General features: G+C 41.5%; 1 protein-coding gene and 1 long non-coding RNA gene across 2 annotated transcripts; both read right to left on the reverse strand.

Annotated features, from left to right (window-relative positions):
- Positions 1-3,457: 3,457 nt before the first annotated feature.
- Positions 3,458-7,284, reverse strand: LOC115107342 (uncharacterized). The gene is made up of 3 exons (XR_003860186.2): positions 7,060-7,284; positions 5,285-5,346; positions 3,458-4,065 (listed from the first exon to the last, which is right to left on the reverse strand). It is a non-coding gene; the product is annotated as an uncharacterized LOC115107342 (long non-coding RNA).
- A 3,955-nt stretch (positions 7,285-11,239) lies between these two features.
- LOC115107343 (4-galactosyl-N-acetylglucosaminide 3-alpha-L-fucosyltransferase 9-like) lies at positions 11,240-13,526 on the reverse strand. The gene has a single exon (XM_029630742.2). The coding sequence runs from the start codon at positions 13,524-13,526 to the stop codon at positions 12,429-12,431; it is 1,098 nt and encodes a 365-aa protein (XP_029486602.1). The 3' UTR covers positions 11,240-12,428.
- Between the last annotated feature and the right edge of the window lie 364 nt (positions 13,527-13,890).

The raw sequence follows: 13,890 nt of genomic DNA on the forward strand, positions 1-13,890 counted from the left end.
CAATGAAAAAGGAAGGTATTTTTTTGCAAAAACGATGCATGGCCATCATATTTCTAATGTTAATCATAGAAATAATGTAGCCAGCTGCATTTCCTTATGTTCAATTTAAAGTTAATCTTGCATTTTACTTGAGAAAATGAGGCTGGCTTCACGGAGAAAAGTATCAGTCAGAACACTGCTAGAATACCCGATTGTGAACTGAAGCACAAAATGAATCTGATGCAGAGCAGAAATGTCAATGGTGTACCAGCTAAATTGCAGTGGTCTGAAGGGATAGGCCCATTCTATGCATTCTATTTCTATGATTGAAATGACACCCACCCTGTATTCAAGAGTATGCTGTCTCAATTGATGATGGGCACAACACAAATACTTTCAGATTATGTAAAATAGGGTCTAAACTACAGCGTTTGTGAAAATGAGAAGAAAAAAGGGTTTGACAACCCTGTTTTATAAGCTTTCAAATTATAGCAATATTTTTCAGCGAAGAAGAGATCAACATCTTATGGTAGGGTGGGTTCGCAAAATGGGGCATTTATGGCATTCAGGTCCAAAAAGTCACTTTCTGACCACTTCCACTATGGGCAAGCATGTATGAAAGGTTTCGTTCAAATCAAAAAGGGTGCAGTCAGAAAGTGATTGAAAGCATATGGAACGACCCAGGTATGGCAGACCAGGTAGTCTAAACATTAGGCTATAGAATAGAATAACTTTATTTTTCCAGAAGGAACTTCACTTCTTTAAGAAATTCTGCAAGTCTCTTATGTCAGTGATGAACCAAGGGGCCTATAGGATTCCTGAGGGGCTCAAAGAACTTTCAAGCGGTCCCTGACAATATGGTTGCGTTCCCCTGCATACATTAACCAATGGTTGCGTTCCACATCATCGACTGTGCAGTCCGGCACCATATTGCTATAAAATATGTCGTCAAATACCTATACAGGCGTTGTAAGATCTGACATGTCAGCAACGCCTGGGCAAAGGAACGCACCCATGATGTGGTTAGCTCACCTGATATGAAAAATACATATCCAAGCATTGTAAGATCTGGCAACATCGGAGCAGGGGGACACGACCATTAGCTCTACTACTATGGCAAACTAATAACCAGACCTACTGTATCATCAAGTTCAAAACTTCAAAAGTAGGGTTTTCGAGACTATAGAGGGGATGGCTGCTGACCATAGGTCTAGCGCTGTAACGATTGTCGTCGGGAGAAGGGGAAGAGGACCAAAGAGCAGCGTGGTACGTATTCATAATGATTTTAATAAAGATGAATACTGGAACAAAAACAACAAACCGGCAAACTAACAGTTCTGCAAGGTGCAACAAAAACACTAAGCAGAAAATAACTACCCACAAATCATAGTGGGAAAACAGGCTACCTAAGTATGGTTCTCAATCAGAGACAACGATCGACAGCTGCCTCTGATTGGGAACCATACCAGGCCAAACACAGAAATACAAAACCTAGAACAGAGAGAGAGGGTTGCGGACTTATGACTTGGGAGGAATGAAAGCGTATTATTCCAGACAGCTTTAACACTTAAATAATACACAATGGATCCTTCGCTAAGCCCTTCCCCTGTGTTTACTGTTGGGACCTCAGGAAAACATTTCCCATGGAAACCCCATTCCCTGTTCAAAGTACTGGAGGAAAAACCCCTACAATGATCTCAAACTGTGTTTTAAAGGGTTGTATCATTTGCTTCATGTGTGGCACCCCTAAAGATGTCATATAGAATCCCAACGAACCATTTTCTTTAATCATTAAACTACCAGAGCTTCATGAAAGGGAATATGTTACAGAATCAAGTGGGAATTGGAAACATACTGGGATGGGGGAGAGTAAAAGTGTATAACATACATTTTTTGTTTTTTTAAACGTGTTTTTTCAAGTTTATTTTCAAATGGTAAAAGCACATGAACACAGACACCATTTCCATTTACCTCCAGGGGTCCCCACTTTTACAACCCAAAAAACCTATAGGCATTTTAATATCTACAGTGCCTTCAGAAAGTATTCACACCCCTTGACTTTTTCCACATTTTGTTGTGTGGGATTAAAATGGATTTCATTGTCATGTTTTTGTCAATGATCTACACAAAATACACACTAATGTCAAAGTGGAAGAATAAATCTAAGGGTGGGTTGCACCAACATGGTTTAAATTTATCTAGGATTAGAGCTAATCTAGGTTTTGTAAATCTATGTTTATAATTAATCAAAGATGTGTCGCACCACTTAATTTTAAATCTGGATCAGTAAATCTATGATTACCGGTTTTAAACTATGATTAGTGACATGTTACACCAATATAAGAGGTATTTTGTGAGTTGAAACGGAGTAGCTAGCCGATTTGACAAATGAGGCCAGAAAGTTGCTGTTCCTTGATAAAATAATAACAATGTAACATTAGAACTACTGCAACTCCATCGTGAAAGGTTCTCATGGGTTGTTAGCCACCTGATCATGGCACTTCAAAAAAGTAAACATTTCTCCGCTTCGGAAAAAAAAACTATTGTCGGATCTGGAGGACTATAGTAACGTAACTGTTACTGGAGAATAAAAAGACAGACAACACAACTGTCAAAAAGAAGGAAAGACACCTAAGCCATTTTATGCGACAGACGTAATGGATCAACACGGATTAAAGAAAAGAGGAGGACCCAAATAGGTAGAAAGCGTGCTGCAGCAGAGGAGAGGCAGGGGCTATGTCAGACCGGAGCCAGAGGGGGGCCTCCGCAGTAAGGAAAGTAGCTATTGGCTGTCCTAAAAGTCGTCATCGCCTAATTTGCATAATGGGTCATGTGCATGTCATTGTGATGGACTCTGTAGGAGAGAGGAATAACATCGTGGGAGAGACAAAAAGTGAGTTAAAAACACCCTAAACATGTTTAGAACTACAAATGAGCAAGCTGCAGAGAGCGGCACAAACAGTGAATAAGAACCAGACATTTGAGGCCATACTCCTCGTCCTCCTTCAGCACTTTATGGACCCCATTGTTAATCCCCGTCATAACAGAGGCATTGTCGGTCCCTATCCCCAAGGAGTTTCTCTTTTTTAAGACAACACTTCTCAAGAAAAGCCATAACAGCACAGGCTATAGATTTGGCATCTCCTCCCTCCAACTCAACAAGCCACAGAAATGTTGATACAATTGTCTGCTTGGTGTCACTAAAGTACCTTATCACAACCCCCAGGTACTTAGAAACACTTAACATCCGTGGACTCATCGAGGAGGAGGCTGAAACACTGGTCACCCACATCTGCAACCAACTTTTTCAGAAAGTATGGTGCTAGAACACCATTAATCATTTCTGTGCACTTTGTCGGGTGCATTTTGAAGTGGGTAGCAGCAGTGGAGTCTGAGAAAGCAGCTCTACATGCTTCTCCAATGTGATCACATGGCAGCATAGAACAGTGTTCAGCGATAGCTAATGCCATGGTGGCCTCAGCCTTTTTTGCAGTGTCAACTTTTTCAACCATAAATGGCAGCTTGTTTTGGGTGGAACTGTTATAAGGCTTTGCCTTGTGAGTATGTTTTTGAGTTGTGTTTTTTTACATCACTAAGTTTGGCGTAGAAATCAGCCTTACAATACAGGCAGTATGCCCGTGTATCATCTCCAATAAACGGCTTCAACCAGCCTTTGAATTCAGGGTTTGATTCCCACTCCTTTCTGTATTTTTGAGTGTACAGTTTAGATAGCTAGACGTTTAGCTTATGTCACAGAGAGGCACACACACAGTGGACAAGGTGAGTAAGTGACTGAGCCTGTGTGAGTCAAATGCAGTGATTTATTTTAGACAAAGCACATTTGACATTTTACATGAATGTAAGCCAGGGCGGGATCAGCCAGCGGAAGCTTCCCGCATGCGCAAATTCATTTGCAGTCTGGACACGGAGGGGTGAACATCTGCTCTGACTGCAGCTGGGTGGGACTGCTGTGAGTGTGAGTCCTGTGAGTGCTTTGGGACGGGGGTGGAGCCCACGGCAGCCCCCGCTGCTCGTTGAGAAGAGTAAGAACGATACGTGCTTTCACGTCAGAGTCTCCACAAGTCTCTAATAACACCAGAAAAAGAGATTTAACCCAGTTTAATAGTTAATCCATGTTGGTGCAACCCACCCTAACATTTGTAAAACATTTATGAAAAATAAAACATGAATATATCATGATTAGATAAGTATTAAATCCCCTGAGTCAATACATGTTAGAATCACCTTTGGCAGCGAGTACCACTGTGAGTCTTTCTGGGTAAGTCTCTAAGAGGTTTCCAGACCTGGATTGTGCAACATTTGCCAATGTATTATTTAAAAAATTCTTCAAGCTCTGTCAAATTGATTGTTGGTCATTGCTAGATAACCATTTACAGGTCTTCCCATAGTTTTTCAAGCAGATTTCAGTAAAAACTTCAGCCTCTCAGGAACACTCACTGACTTCTTGGTAAGCAACTCCAGTGTAGATTTGGCTTTGTGTTTTAGGTTATTGTCCTGCTGAAAGGTGAATTAATCTTCCAGTCTCTGGTGGAAAGCAGACTGAACCAGGTTTTCCTCTAGGATTTTGCCTGTGCTTAGCTCCATTCCGTTTCTTTTTTCTCCTGAAAAGCTCCCCAGTCCTTAACGATTACAAGTATACCCATAACATGATGCAGCCACCACTATGCTTGGAGATATGGAGAGTGGTACTCAGTAATGTGTTGTATTTGCCCCAAACATAACACATTGTATAGAGAAAAAGGTTAATTGCTTTGACACATTTTTTTTGCAGTATTTCTCTGGTGCCTTGTTGCAAACAGGATGCATGTTTTGAAATATTTTTGTTCTGTACAGGATTTCTTCTTTTCACTCTATTAGTATTGGGGAGTAACTGATGTTATTGATCCATCCTCAGTTCTCTCCTATCATAGCCATTAAACTAACTGTTTTAAAATCCACATTGGCCTCATTGTGAAATCCCTGAGCGGTTCCTTTCTTCTCCGGCAATCGAGTTAGGAAGGATGCCTGGATCTTTGTAGTGAGTGGGCTTATTTATACTCTATCCAAAGTGTAATTAATAACTTCCGCATGCTCAAAGGGATATTCAATGTCTGCTTTTCTTTTAACCCATCTACCAATAAATGCCTGTCGGGAAGAGTGGTTGTGCCTGACTACACAAGCGGCAATGAGTAAACACACAACAAAATATTTCAATTTCCAGATGCTTTTACTTTAGCTTTTAGTGTCTCTGGCACTCCAGTTCACAAGCTGTTCAAGCAAGAGGGTGGTTAAAGATGGCGGTCACCTGTAGTCTCCTGCGGTGCTGTGGCCTCACTGGCCCAGTCCGTAACTCTCCTCCTGAGGAGTCTGTGGAAGGAGAGAGAAACACGGTGTAAGTGGGAGAGTAGGCACACTCTGGCTGCGTCTACCTAACTGATTCACTTGAGTGATGTCCAGCCTTCACTCTTGTGCCAGTCAGTTGATTAGGGAATGCCTTGCAGGTGTGCTGATTATATAATCCTGCACAGGTGTGTTGGGTGAGCATAGCTGTGGCGCTGTCTTCGGCTGGCCTGGTGTTGATGATAACTCAGCCTTCCACACTGCTGAACTGAGTGCCGTGGTCCACTGTGCTGCAGCCAGTGCCACTGTCCATGGTACTGCACTGGGAGTCCTTCAGCCACACCTATGCTCATGCCTCTCACGGTGCCACACCCACTTCTTTGTGTTGGCTGTCAGGCCTGCCTGTCGGAGACAACCCAAGACACGGCCTACCTTCTCCGTGTGGTCTTCCCACGTCTCCGAATGCATCAAAAATCAAATCAAGAGTCGGCTTTCTATTCCGCAACAAAGCCTCCTTCACTCACGCCGCCAAACTTACCCTAGTAAAACTGACTATCCTACCGATCCTCGACTTCGGCGATGTCATCTACAAAATTGCTTCCAACACTCTACTCAGCAAACTGGATGCAGTTTATCACAGTGCCATTCGTTTTGTCACTAAAGCACCTTATACCACCCACCACTGCGACTTGTATGCTCTAGTCGGCTGGCCCTCGCTACATATTCGTCGCCAGACCCACTGGCTCCAGGTCATCTACAAGTCCATGCTAGGTAAAGCTCCGCCTTATCTCAGTTCACTGGTCACGATGGCAACACCCATCCGTAGCACACGCTCCAGCAGGTGTATCTCACTGATCATCCCTAAAGCCAACACCTCATTTGGCCGCCTTTCGTTCCAGTTCTCTGCTGCCTGTGACTGGAACGAATTGCAAAAATCGCTGAAGTTGGAGACTTTTATCTCCCTCACCAACTTCAAACATCAGCTATCTGAGCAGCTAACCGATCGCTGCAGCTGTACATAGTCTATTGGTAAATAGCCCACCCATTTTCACCTACCTCATCCCCATACTGTTTTTATTTATTTACTTTTCTGTTATTTTGCACACCAATATCTCTACCTGTACATGACCATCTGATCATTTATCACTCCAGTGTTAATCTGCAAAATTGTAATTATTCGCCTACCTCCTCATGCCTTTTGCACACAATGTATATAGACTCCCCTTTTTTTTCTACTGTGTTATTGACTTGTTAATTGTTTACTCCATGTGTAACTCTGTGTTGTCTGTTCACACTGCTATGCTTTATCTTGGCCAGGTCGCAGTTGCAAATGAGAACTTGTTCTCAACTAGCCTACCTGGTTAAATAAAGGTGAAATAAATAAAAAAATATTTTAAAAAATACCACTTTGTCCAGGTAGGCCGCAGCAGAGTCCCGATTTGGCCAGTCTTTGAACGGTGGCTAGGGCCCCGTGAATGCCAAAAGGAAGCACAGTGTACTATTTGGCTTGGATACCAGGATGATGGGGCAGACCCATGGTCTTTTTGACTCCTCTATGGCGTCCAACTCACACATCCTTTTGACCTCAGTGTGGATGGCTTTGCGACAAGCTTCACTGACCCTGTACGGCTTCACGTGTACAGTCTTCCCAACTGGCGTACGGATATTGTGCTCTAGCATATCTGTCCACCCGGGCAAAGAGGAAAAGACAACCGTGTACTGATCAATGAAGTGTCTTACCTCTTGGAGTTGTTGGAAAGTAAGGTCCCACCCTGAGATGTAAAAATGTGTCATTTCCACGGCAAGCTCTGTACATACAGTAGGCCACGGTAACATCATCCTCCTCCCACTTTTTCAAAAGGTTAATGTTATACACTTGCTCCCGTTGACGGCTGATCTGGCTGGTTTATCCTGTATGTCACTGGGCCTGGTTTCTCCATGACGTTATAGGGCTCCTGCTGCTGTTCATTCTGTTCAGAACAAGCTAGGGTTTTGATGCCATGTCATTTTGTAACTAACTACATCAAACATAGTGATAAAAAACATTGACACTGTATATGACATGAGTTTTATGATACGGAAATGTGAAGTGCTCATTTGGACTCGTGGGTGTGTTTGGCTTGCTTGTATGACATCAAAGCAGTATTATAATCCTCAACATCTCATCTTTCAAAATACATTGAATCCTCTTAATTTACAGCATTTCCCTCACTAAAACAACAAAAAAATTGCTAAAGTTGCCAAATTAGTGTGAGGGATGGGGATGATTTCTGGTTTAGTGCGGTGCTCAAATTCAGAACAGCTGTCAGCCAAAACCCCCAAAACGCTGAGCTCTGACATAATTTATATAATTTTACTGTACTGCCACTGCGTTCCAGTTTAGGCACTTATCAGTCATTTTCAAGGGTTACCATCTTGGATAGTAGTACATTAGTAGTATGTGTTAGTGTAGTAGTACAGTCCTGACATACTGTATCGATAACTAAAATATATATTGTAACGTCCTTTAAAAGCTACATGTTTATTGTCAGAATGAGCATTCTGGATATGTGTAATATATAAACCATTAGTGTCTCCCTGTTTCACCTTAGGTTTATTTGTCTCAAAATTCAGTGTCAAAATTATTCCTAGGATGTGTTATGAAAAACTTTTAATGAAAGCAGGCTAAAAACACATCTTTTTAAAAATGCAATTAACGCAAAATCCATATCTAAACAACACCCTGAGACGAACCGATTATGAAAAAGACAAATAAATATAATCCAAACGGCAAAGAAAATCAGAAAAGCGCATATGCCTGTTCTCCGTATGGAATCATTTGAATACGGATTTTATAACAACTTGTGTTTTGTCTAAACGACTGTTTGGTAGTAAATAAGACATCAGCGGTGCGGTAAAGGGCCCGAAAAAACATAAACAATTTACTAGTGATGGGGACGGATATGGAAAACCCATTAGTTAATGATAGGCTCACCATTTAGTCTTTTTCACTACCATGTAATCCAATAGCAAAAATACAAGATACACTGTTCAAAACTGTTATTTTTGAAGTGCTGAATAGATGGTAAATATCAGTTTCCATACAATACTTGACTATAACTTGACATGCACCATTTTATCATTTGTATCAAATGGCAGGTTGGGAAATATGTCCGTTTCAGTTTCATTATCCTTATACAGTACATACTTAGGACAAATCATCAGAAATAGGGGTGTTGTAAAACAGTTGGCTACTTTAAAAATGTAGCACTGTGTTGTATGCCCTTTCTGCTCTATGCAACAATGTGCAAGATAACCTTTTTTTTATGTGCCTGGTCAATTTATACAGTATTGCCTGTCTCTCTGCTCACAGTGTCTCAATGAAATTCAGATAATGAGTGGAATATATTGTTATGTATAACCCATGTATGTCAGCAGTGCATTGTACACGACACTGTAATTTCAAATGGTAGCACAAAGTGACTCTTTCCACTTTGTCATTTGATGTAGTACTTACAGCCACATCCATCTGATTTGGTTTTACCTTCCAACATATATTGATGCCAAATCACTACATTTATGAGATAAAAATATATGAAAGTACAGTGTTCAGCAGTTATCAAACTATATATATTGCATTTGGAAAGTATTCAGACCCCTTGACCTTTTACACGTTTTGTTATGTTACAGCCTTATTCTTAAATGGATTCAATATTTTTTCCCCCTCAGCAATCTACACACAATACCCCATGATAAGAAAGCAAAAAACGTTTTTTAGACATTTTTGGAAATGTATTTGTCACGCCCTGACCTTAGTTATCTTTGTTTTCTTTATTATTTTGGTCAGGTCAGGGTGTGACTAGGGTGGGTATGTTAGTTTTTGTATTGTCTAGGGTTTTTTGTATATCTAGGGGGTTTTGTAAGTCTAGGTATATGTAGATCTATGGTGGCCTGAATTGGTTCCCAATCAGAGGCAGCTGTTTATCGTTGTCTCTGATTGGGGACCATATTTAGGTAGCTATTTTCCATAGGGTATTTGTGGGTTCTTATTCAATGTTTAGTTGCCTGTCTGCACTACTCATATTTGCGTCATTGTTCGTTTTCTTAGTTTGTTCAGTGTTATTTCTTTATTAAAGAAGTATGTACGCTTACCATGCTGTGCCTTGGTCTCCTCCGTACAACGAACGTGACAGTATTCAAATTTAAAACTATCACACTTTCAGTATTCAGACCCTTTACACAGTACTTTGTTAAAGCACCTTTGGCAGTGATTACAGCCTTGAGCCTTCTTGGGCATGAAGCTGAAAACTTGGCACACCTGTATTTGGGGAGTTTCTCCCATTCTTCTCGGCAGATCCTCTCAAGCTCTGTCAGGTCGGATGTGGAGCGTTGCTGCAGAGCTATTTTCAGATCTCTCCAGAGATGTTCTTTTGGGTTCAAGTCCGGGCTCTGGCTGGGCCATTCAAGGATATTCAGAGACTTGTCCCAAAGCCACTCCTGCGTTGTCTTGGCTGTGTGCTTAGGGTCGTTATTGGAAGGTGAACCTTTGCCCCAGTCTGAGGTCATGAGCGCTCTGGAGCAGGTTTTCATCAAGGGTCTCTCTGTACTTTGCACCATTCATCTTTGCCTTGATCCTGACTAGTCTTCCAGCATGACGCTGCCACCACCATACTTCACCATACTTCACCTTGCTGGAGCGATGGTTGTCCTTCTGGGAGGTTCTCCCATCTCCACAGAGGAACTCTGGAGCTCTCTCAGAGTGACCATCTGGTTCTTGGTCACCTCCCTGACCAAGGCCCTTCTCCCCCGATTGCTCAGTTTGGCTGGGCGACCAGCTCCAGGAAGGGTCTTGGTGGTTCCAAACTTCTACCATCTAAGAATGATGGAGGCCACTGTGTTCTTGGGGACCTTCAATGCTGCAGATTTTTTTTGGTACCCTTCCCCAGACCTGTGCCTTGACACAATCCTGTCTCGGAGCTCTATGGACAATTCCTTTGACCTCATGGCCTGGTTTCTACTCTAACATGCACTGCCAACTGTAGGACCTTATATAGACAGGAGTATGCCTTTCCAAATGATGTCCAATCACTTGAATTTACCACAGGTGGACTCCAATCAAGTTGTCGAAACATCTCAATGATTATCAATGGAAACAGAATGCACCTGAGCTCAATTTTGAGTCTCATAGAAAAGGGTCTGAATACTTTCCGAAGGCACTGTACGTTAACTATGCACTATATAATTGTGGTTCAGTAGTTATCAGTTTTGAGCAGTTTAATTAAATGATAGTTCATTGTATTGTTAACAAATTATGAAAATCATATAAAAATAAAGTGAATATTGTTTTTTGAAAAGCAGATACTTAGATTGAGTATGTATCCAAATTGAAAGTGTCATTTGGTGCAGTGAACAAGTGACTTTGTGAATTTGTTTGGGCCAGGTGTGAATGCTATAGGAGGCCTAAAACCTAACCAGTTTGAATCCAATGAGGACCCTGTCAACCACCAGCAGACAAATAACAAAGGCTCTGAAGTTGTTGGCTGCACATGTCCGTGGTTCTCAGCTATGTCGATAAAGACAATAAAATCATGTTGAAATGACAGATATTACACCCTTGATGAAGCAGTGAAACACATTTCACATGGTGTCTGTACTCGAAGATTTGTGTAAGGTCTCCAGGAGCTGTATTGAAAAGATACAATGAGTGTTCTCCCAGACATTTGATTAAAAAAACAATGATGGGTGTTTAAAAAATGAACAAACCAGTTGGTGTATATTAAGATGCATCTAAAAACGTACTGATGTACTTACAGCTGTATACAGGTGTTTTCTGCTCAGTGATGGAATAGAGTTGGCTGACTGGATGCTGCCCAAGAGTCAATGCTCAAGATGTTGTCTGCTGTAATGTCAGCAGTTGATGTCTTAATAATTGTGCTTTATTTGTACATCATTGATCTTTGACACACCTCTTACAAGTTCAAGCATTCTCTCTGGTTAAGGAAAATGGTATAGGCATCATGCCCAGATGCCACCCTGACCTCACATGCTAGACCCCCATACATTAACTCCCTCCTCACAGACACATATGCACGCAAACCGAGGTAAAAATTCCCAAATTTAAAATATAACATTCATGTTTGGTATTGTTTTAATCACCAAACAATTTTCTGGTTAGAATTAAATGAACCCTGCATGTTTTAAATTCACAGCTCTGGTTATTAATGAAACAATTATTTGAAGCAACTAGGCCCCAATACAATACCTTGATCAGCACCTTTTACACCATGTCTGCACACAGACACTAAGGACCCTCCTCACATCCGATATACTCTAATCAAAAAAGTGGGGTGTGATGTTTACATACAACATGTGGTAATGCCACAGCCACTCTGAACAATGGGTGTGATATTTACATCCTGGCGTGAAGTCACACCTGGGTGTGATATTAAAGTCCTAGCCATTCAGAACAAGGGGTGTGATGTTTACATACTCTACATCATGTCGTAATTTCCCTGCCACTCAGAACAATGGGTGTGATGCTTACATACATCATGTCGTAATGCCCCGGCGACTCAGAACAATGGGTGTGATATTCAAATCCTAGGCAGAAGTCCCGCCCCCTCCCTAATCAACGAGGTGTGAAAGTTAGTTTGACAGAAGCTACCCTACAATAACTACTCTCATGGTATTTGAAAATTGATGATGTCATCAGTTAGAAATGCTCTGTTTTCACGTTTGTAGACACTGGTATTGTGCTGGAGATCATTTTTAAAAATGGTGGAACTACCCTTTAATTATTTCAGCTCAAAATGTGTGAGTGTAAAGATATAAAACATACGTACAGGTAGTAATTCAGACAATAAATAGGTTAGTTGTTCGGTAGTTATAAAGATAAGAGCCTGAATGGTTCTGGATACTTAAATACGTAGCTATGACACTAGTACAGGAAAGCTACCAGGTACACTTATCTTACAAGTAGTGTAATAGGTCGTAAAGGCACTGTGTAAACGTTGCTAATGTGGGATGCTGGGTGTGACTAAATTCCACCCTGAGACATGATACTGTACACGGAGAGAAGAGGGTAATATAGTGGTAACAGCACATACACCGATGAGGATGTAAGTGACTGATTAACCAAAATGCCATTTGTAAACATCGTGAACAACCCTGTACTCCCAATGTTTGCCTATGTGGTCACAGGCATAGCAAATAGCTTGGATGAACTCTTGACTCAGTTGAACCAGATGTTGCTGAGCAGAGAAGTTTCTACGCCACTGAAAGTAGCGCAGATATGCCTCATCATCCTTGTCCAACTTGAGGAGGAATTCAGCCAGGGCTTTTGCATCGGGAAAGTCATTAATATGGATGAAGGAATCTCCTGGGACAAAGTCTTCATAGTTCTGTCTCGGTGGGCCCAATACTACTGGCACTGTTCCTGCTGCAAGTGGTCCGTTTAGCTTCTCAGTGATGTAGTCTTTGTGGACTGAGTTCTCAAAGGAGAGGTAGAACTTACAGCTGGAGAGTGTTGAGTAGTAGTCCTCATATTTCAAGAATCTAGCAAAGGCTGTGCCAAAGAGTTCCACCTTAATGTGTTTTACAAGTTCTCTGTAATATTTGTGCCTTACCCCTGTTCCAGTGGTAGGGTCATTGTTGCTCACAATCCAGCAAACTAATTTATCCTTCTTTGGCAACACAAAGTCTTCACCCTGGCCTTTCCTTACGGTCAAGCGCCAACGAACAGGGATGTCTGCGTCTTCCCTATAACTCAAGGTCAAATTGAAAAGGTTATCTAGACCAGGTATCCTAATTGTATTTGTAGGTGATTCCACATGATACCAAATCCACTTCTGGAATGGTGGTCGAGGTGATGGAGGCAAGTTGGATAAATCGTATTTGATGGATTTGTGAAAGATGAGCACACCATCTGCCTTGTTGTACAGAGACCTGTCATCTGTCAGGTGGCAGCCATCAATGTTGAAGAAAGTGGCACAATCGCTAAAATCAAACCTGCGGTTTTCAGGCCAGAACCACAACAGCATGATGGGCTTTTCTGGCTCTGGCTGCTTAGACAAGGACCTGTTCTCAGGTCGCTTTGAGTAATGAGGCTGGGGAGTACAGTCCAGAGCTGATTTGTAATGCATAAAAAACAGTGTCACAAATCCTCCTAGACAGAGGATCCCTACCAGGAAGATACGCAAAGCTCCTGTAAGGAAAGTACTTGACAGCATTTTGGCTCCTGTGAAGAGAGGAAAAAACGCATTATTACATTATCATTCACAACTCAAAGAAATTCAACCAAATGAAGATTTTTGTTGAACTGTTGTTAAATAGCTTTTGTGTACAGAGAGAAAGAATGAGAAAAGAAGCAGGTGCAGATTAAACACTCTCTTTTCATTTGAGAGTAACCACAAATACAGTTGATGCAAATGGGAACATGAACAATGAGAATGGTTTAGTCAGATTAGATTCAAAAGGAACAACGAGGAAACGTGCCCATGTACCTAGCTACCTCAGGATTGTGCTGAAGTTAATAATACAAATGTCCTTTCATCTTATACCCCTTTTGCTGTACTGATCCACTAGTCTCGTTTG

The sequence above is a fragment of the Oncorhynchus nerka genome, linkage group LG24, assembly GCF_034236695.1.
Source record: "Oncorhynchus nerka isolate Pitt River linkage group LG24, Oner_Uvic_2.0, whole genome shotgun sequence".
NCBI lineage: Eukaryota > Metazoa > Chordata > Actinopteri > Salmoniformes > Salmonidae > Oncorhynchus > Oncorhynchus nerka.

Coding starts and splice junctions, on each gene's coding strand:
- LOC115107343 (XM_029630742.2), bottom strand. CDS start 13,526: ATGCTGTCAAGTACTTTCCTTACAGGAGCTTTGCGTATCTTCCTGGTA.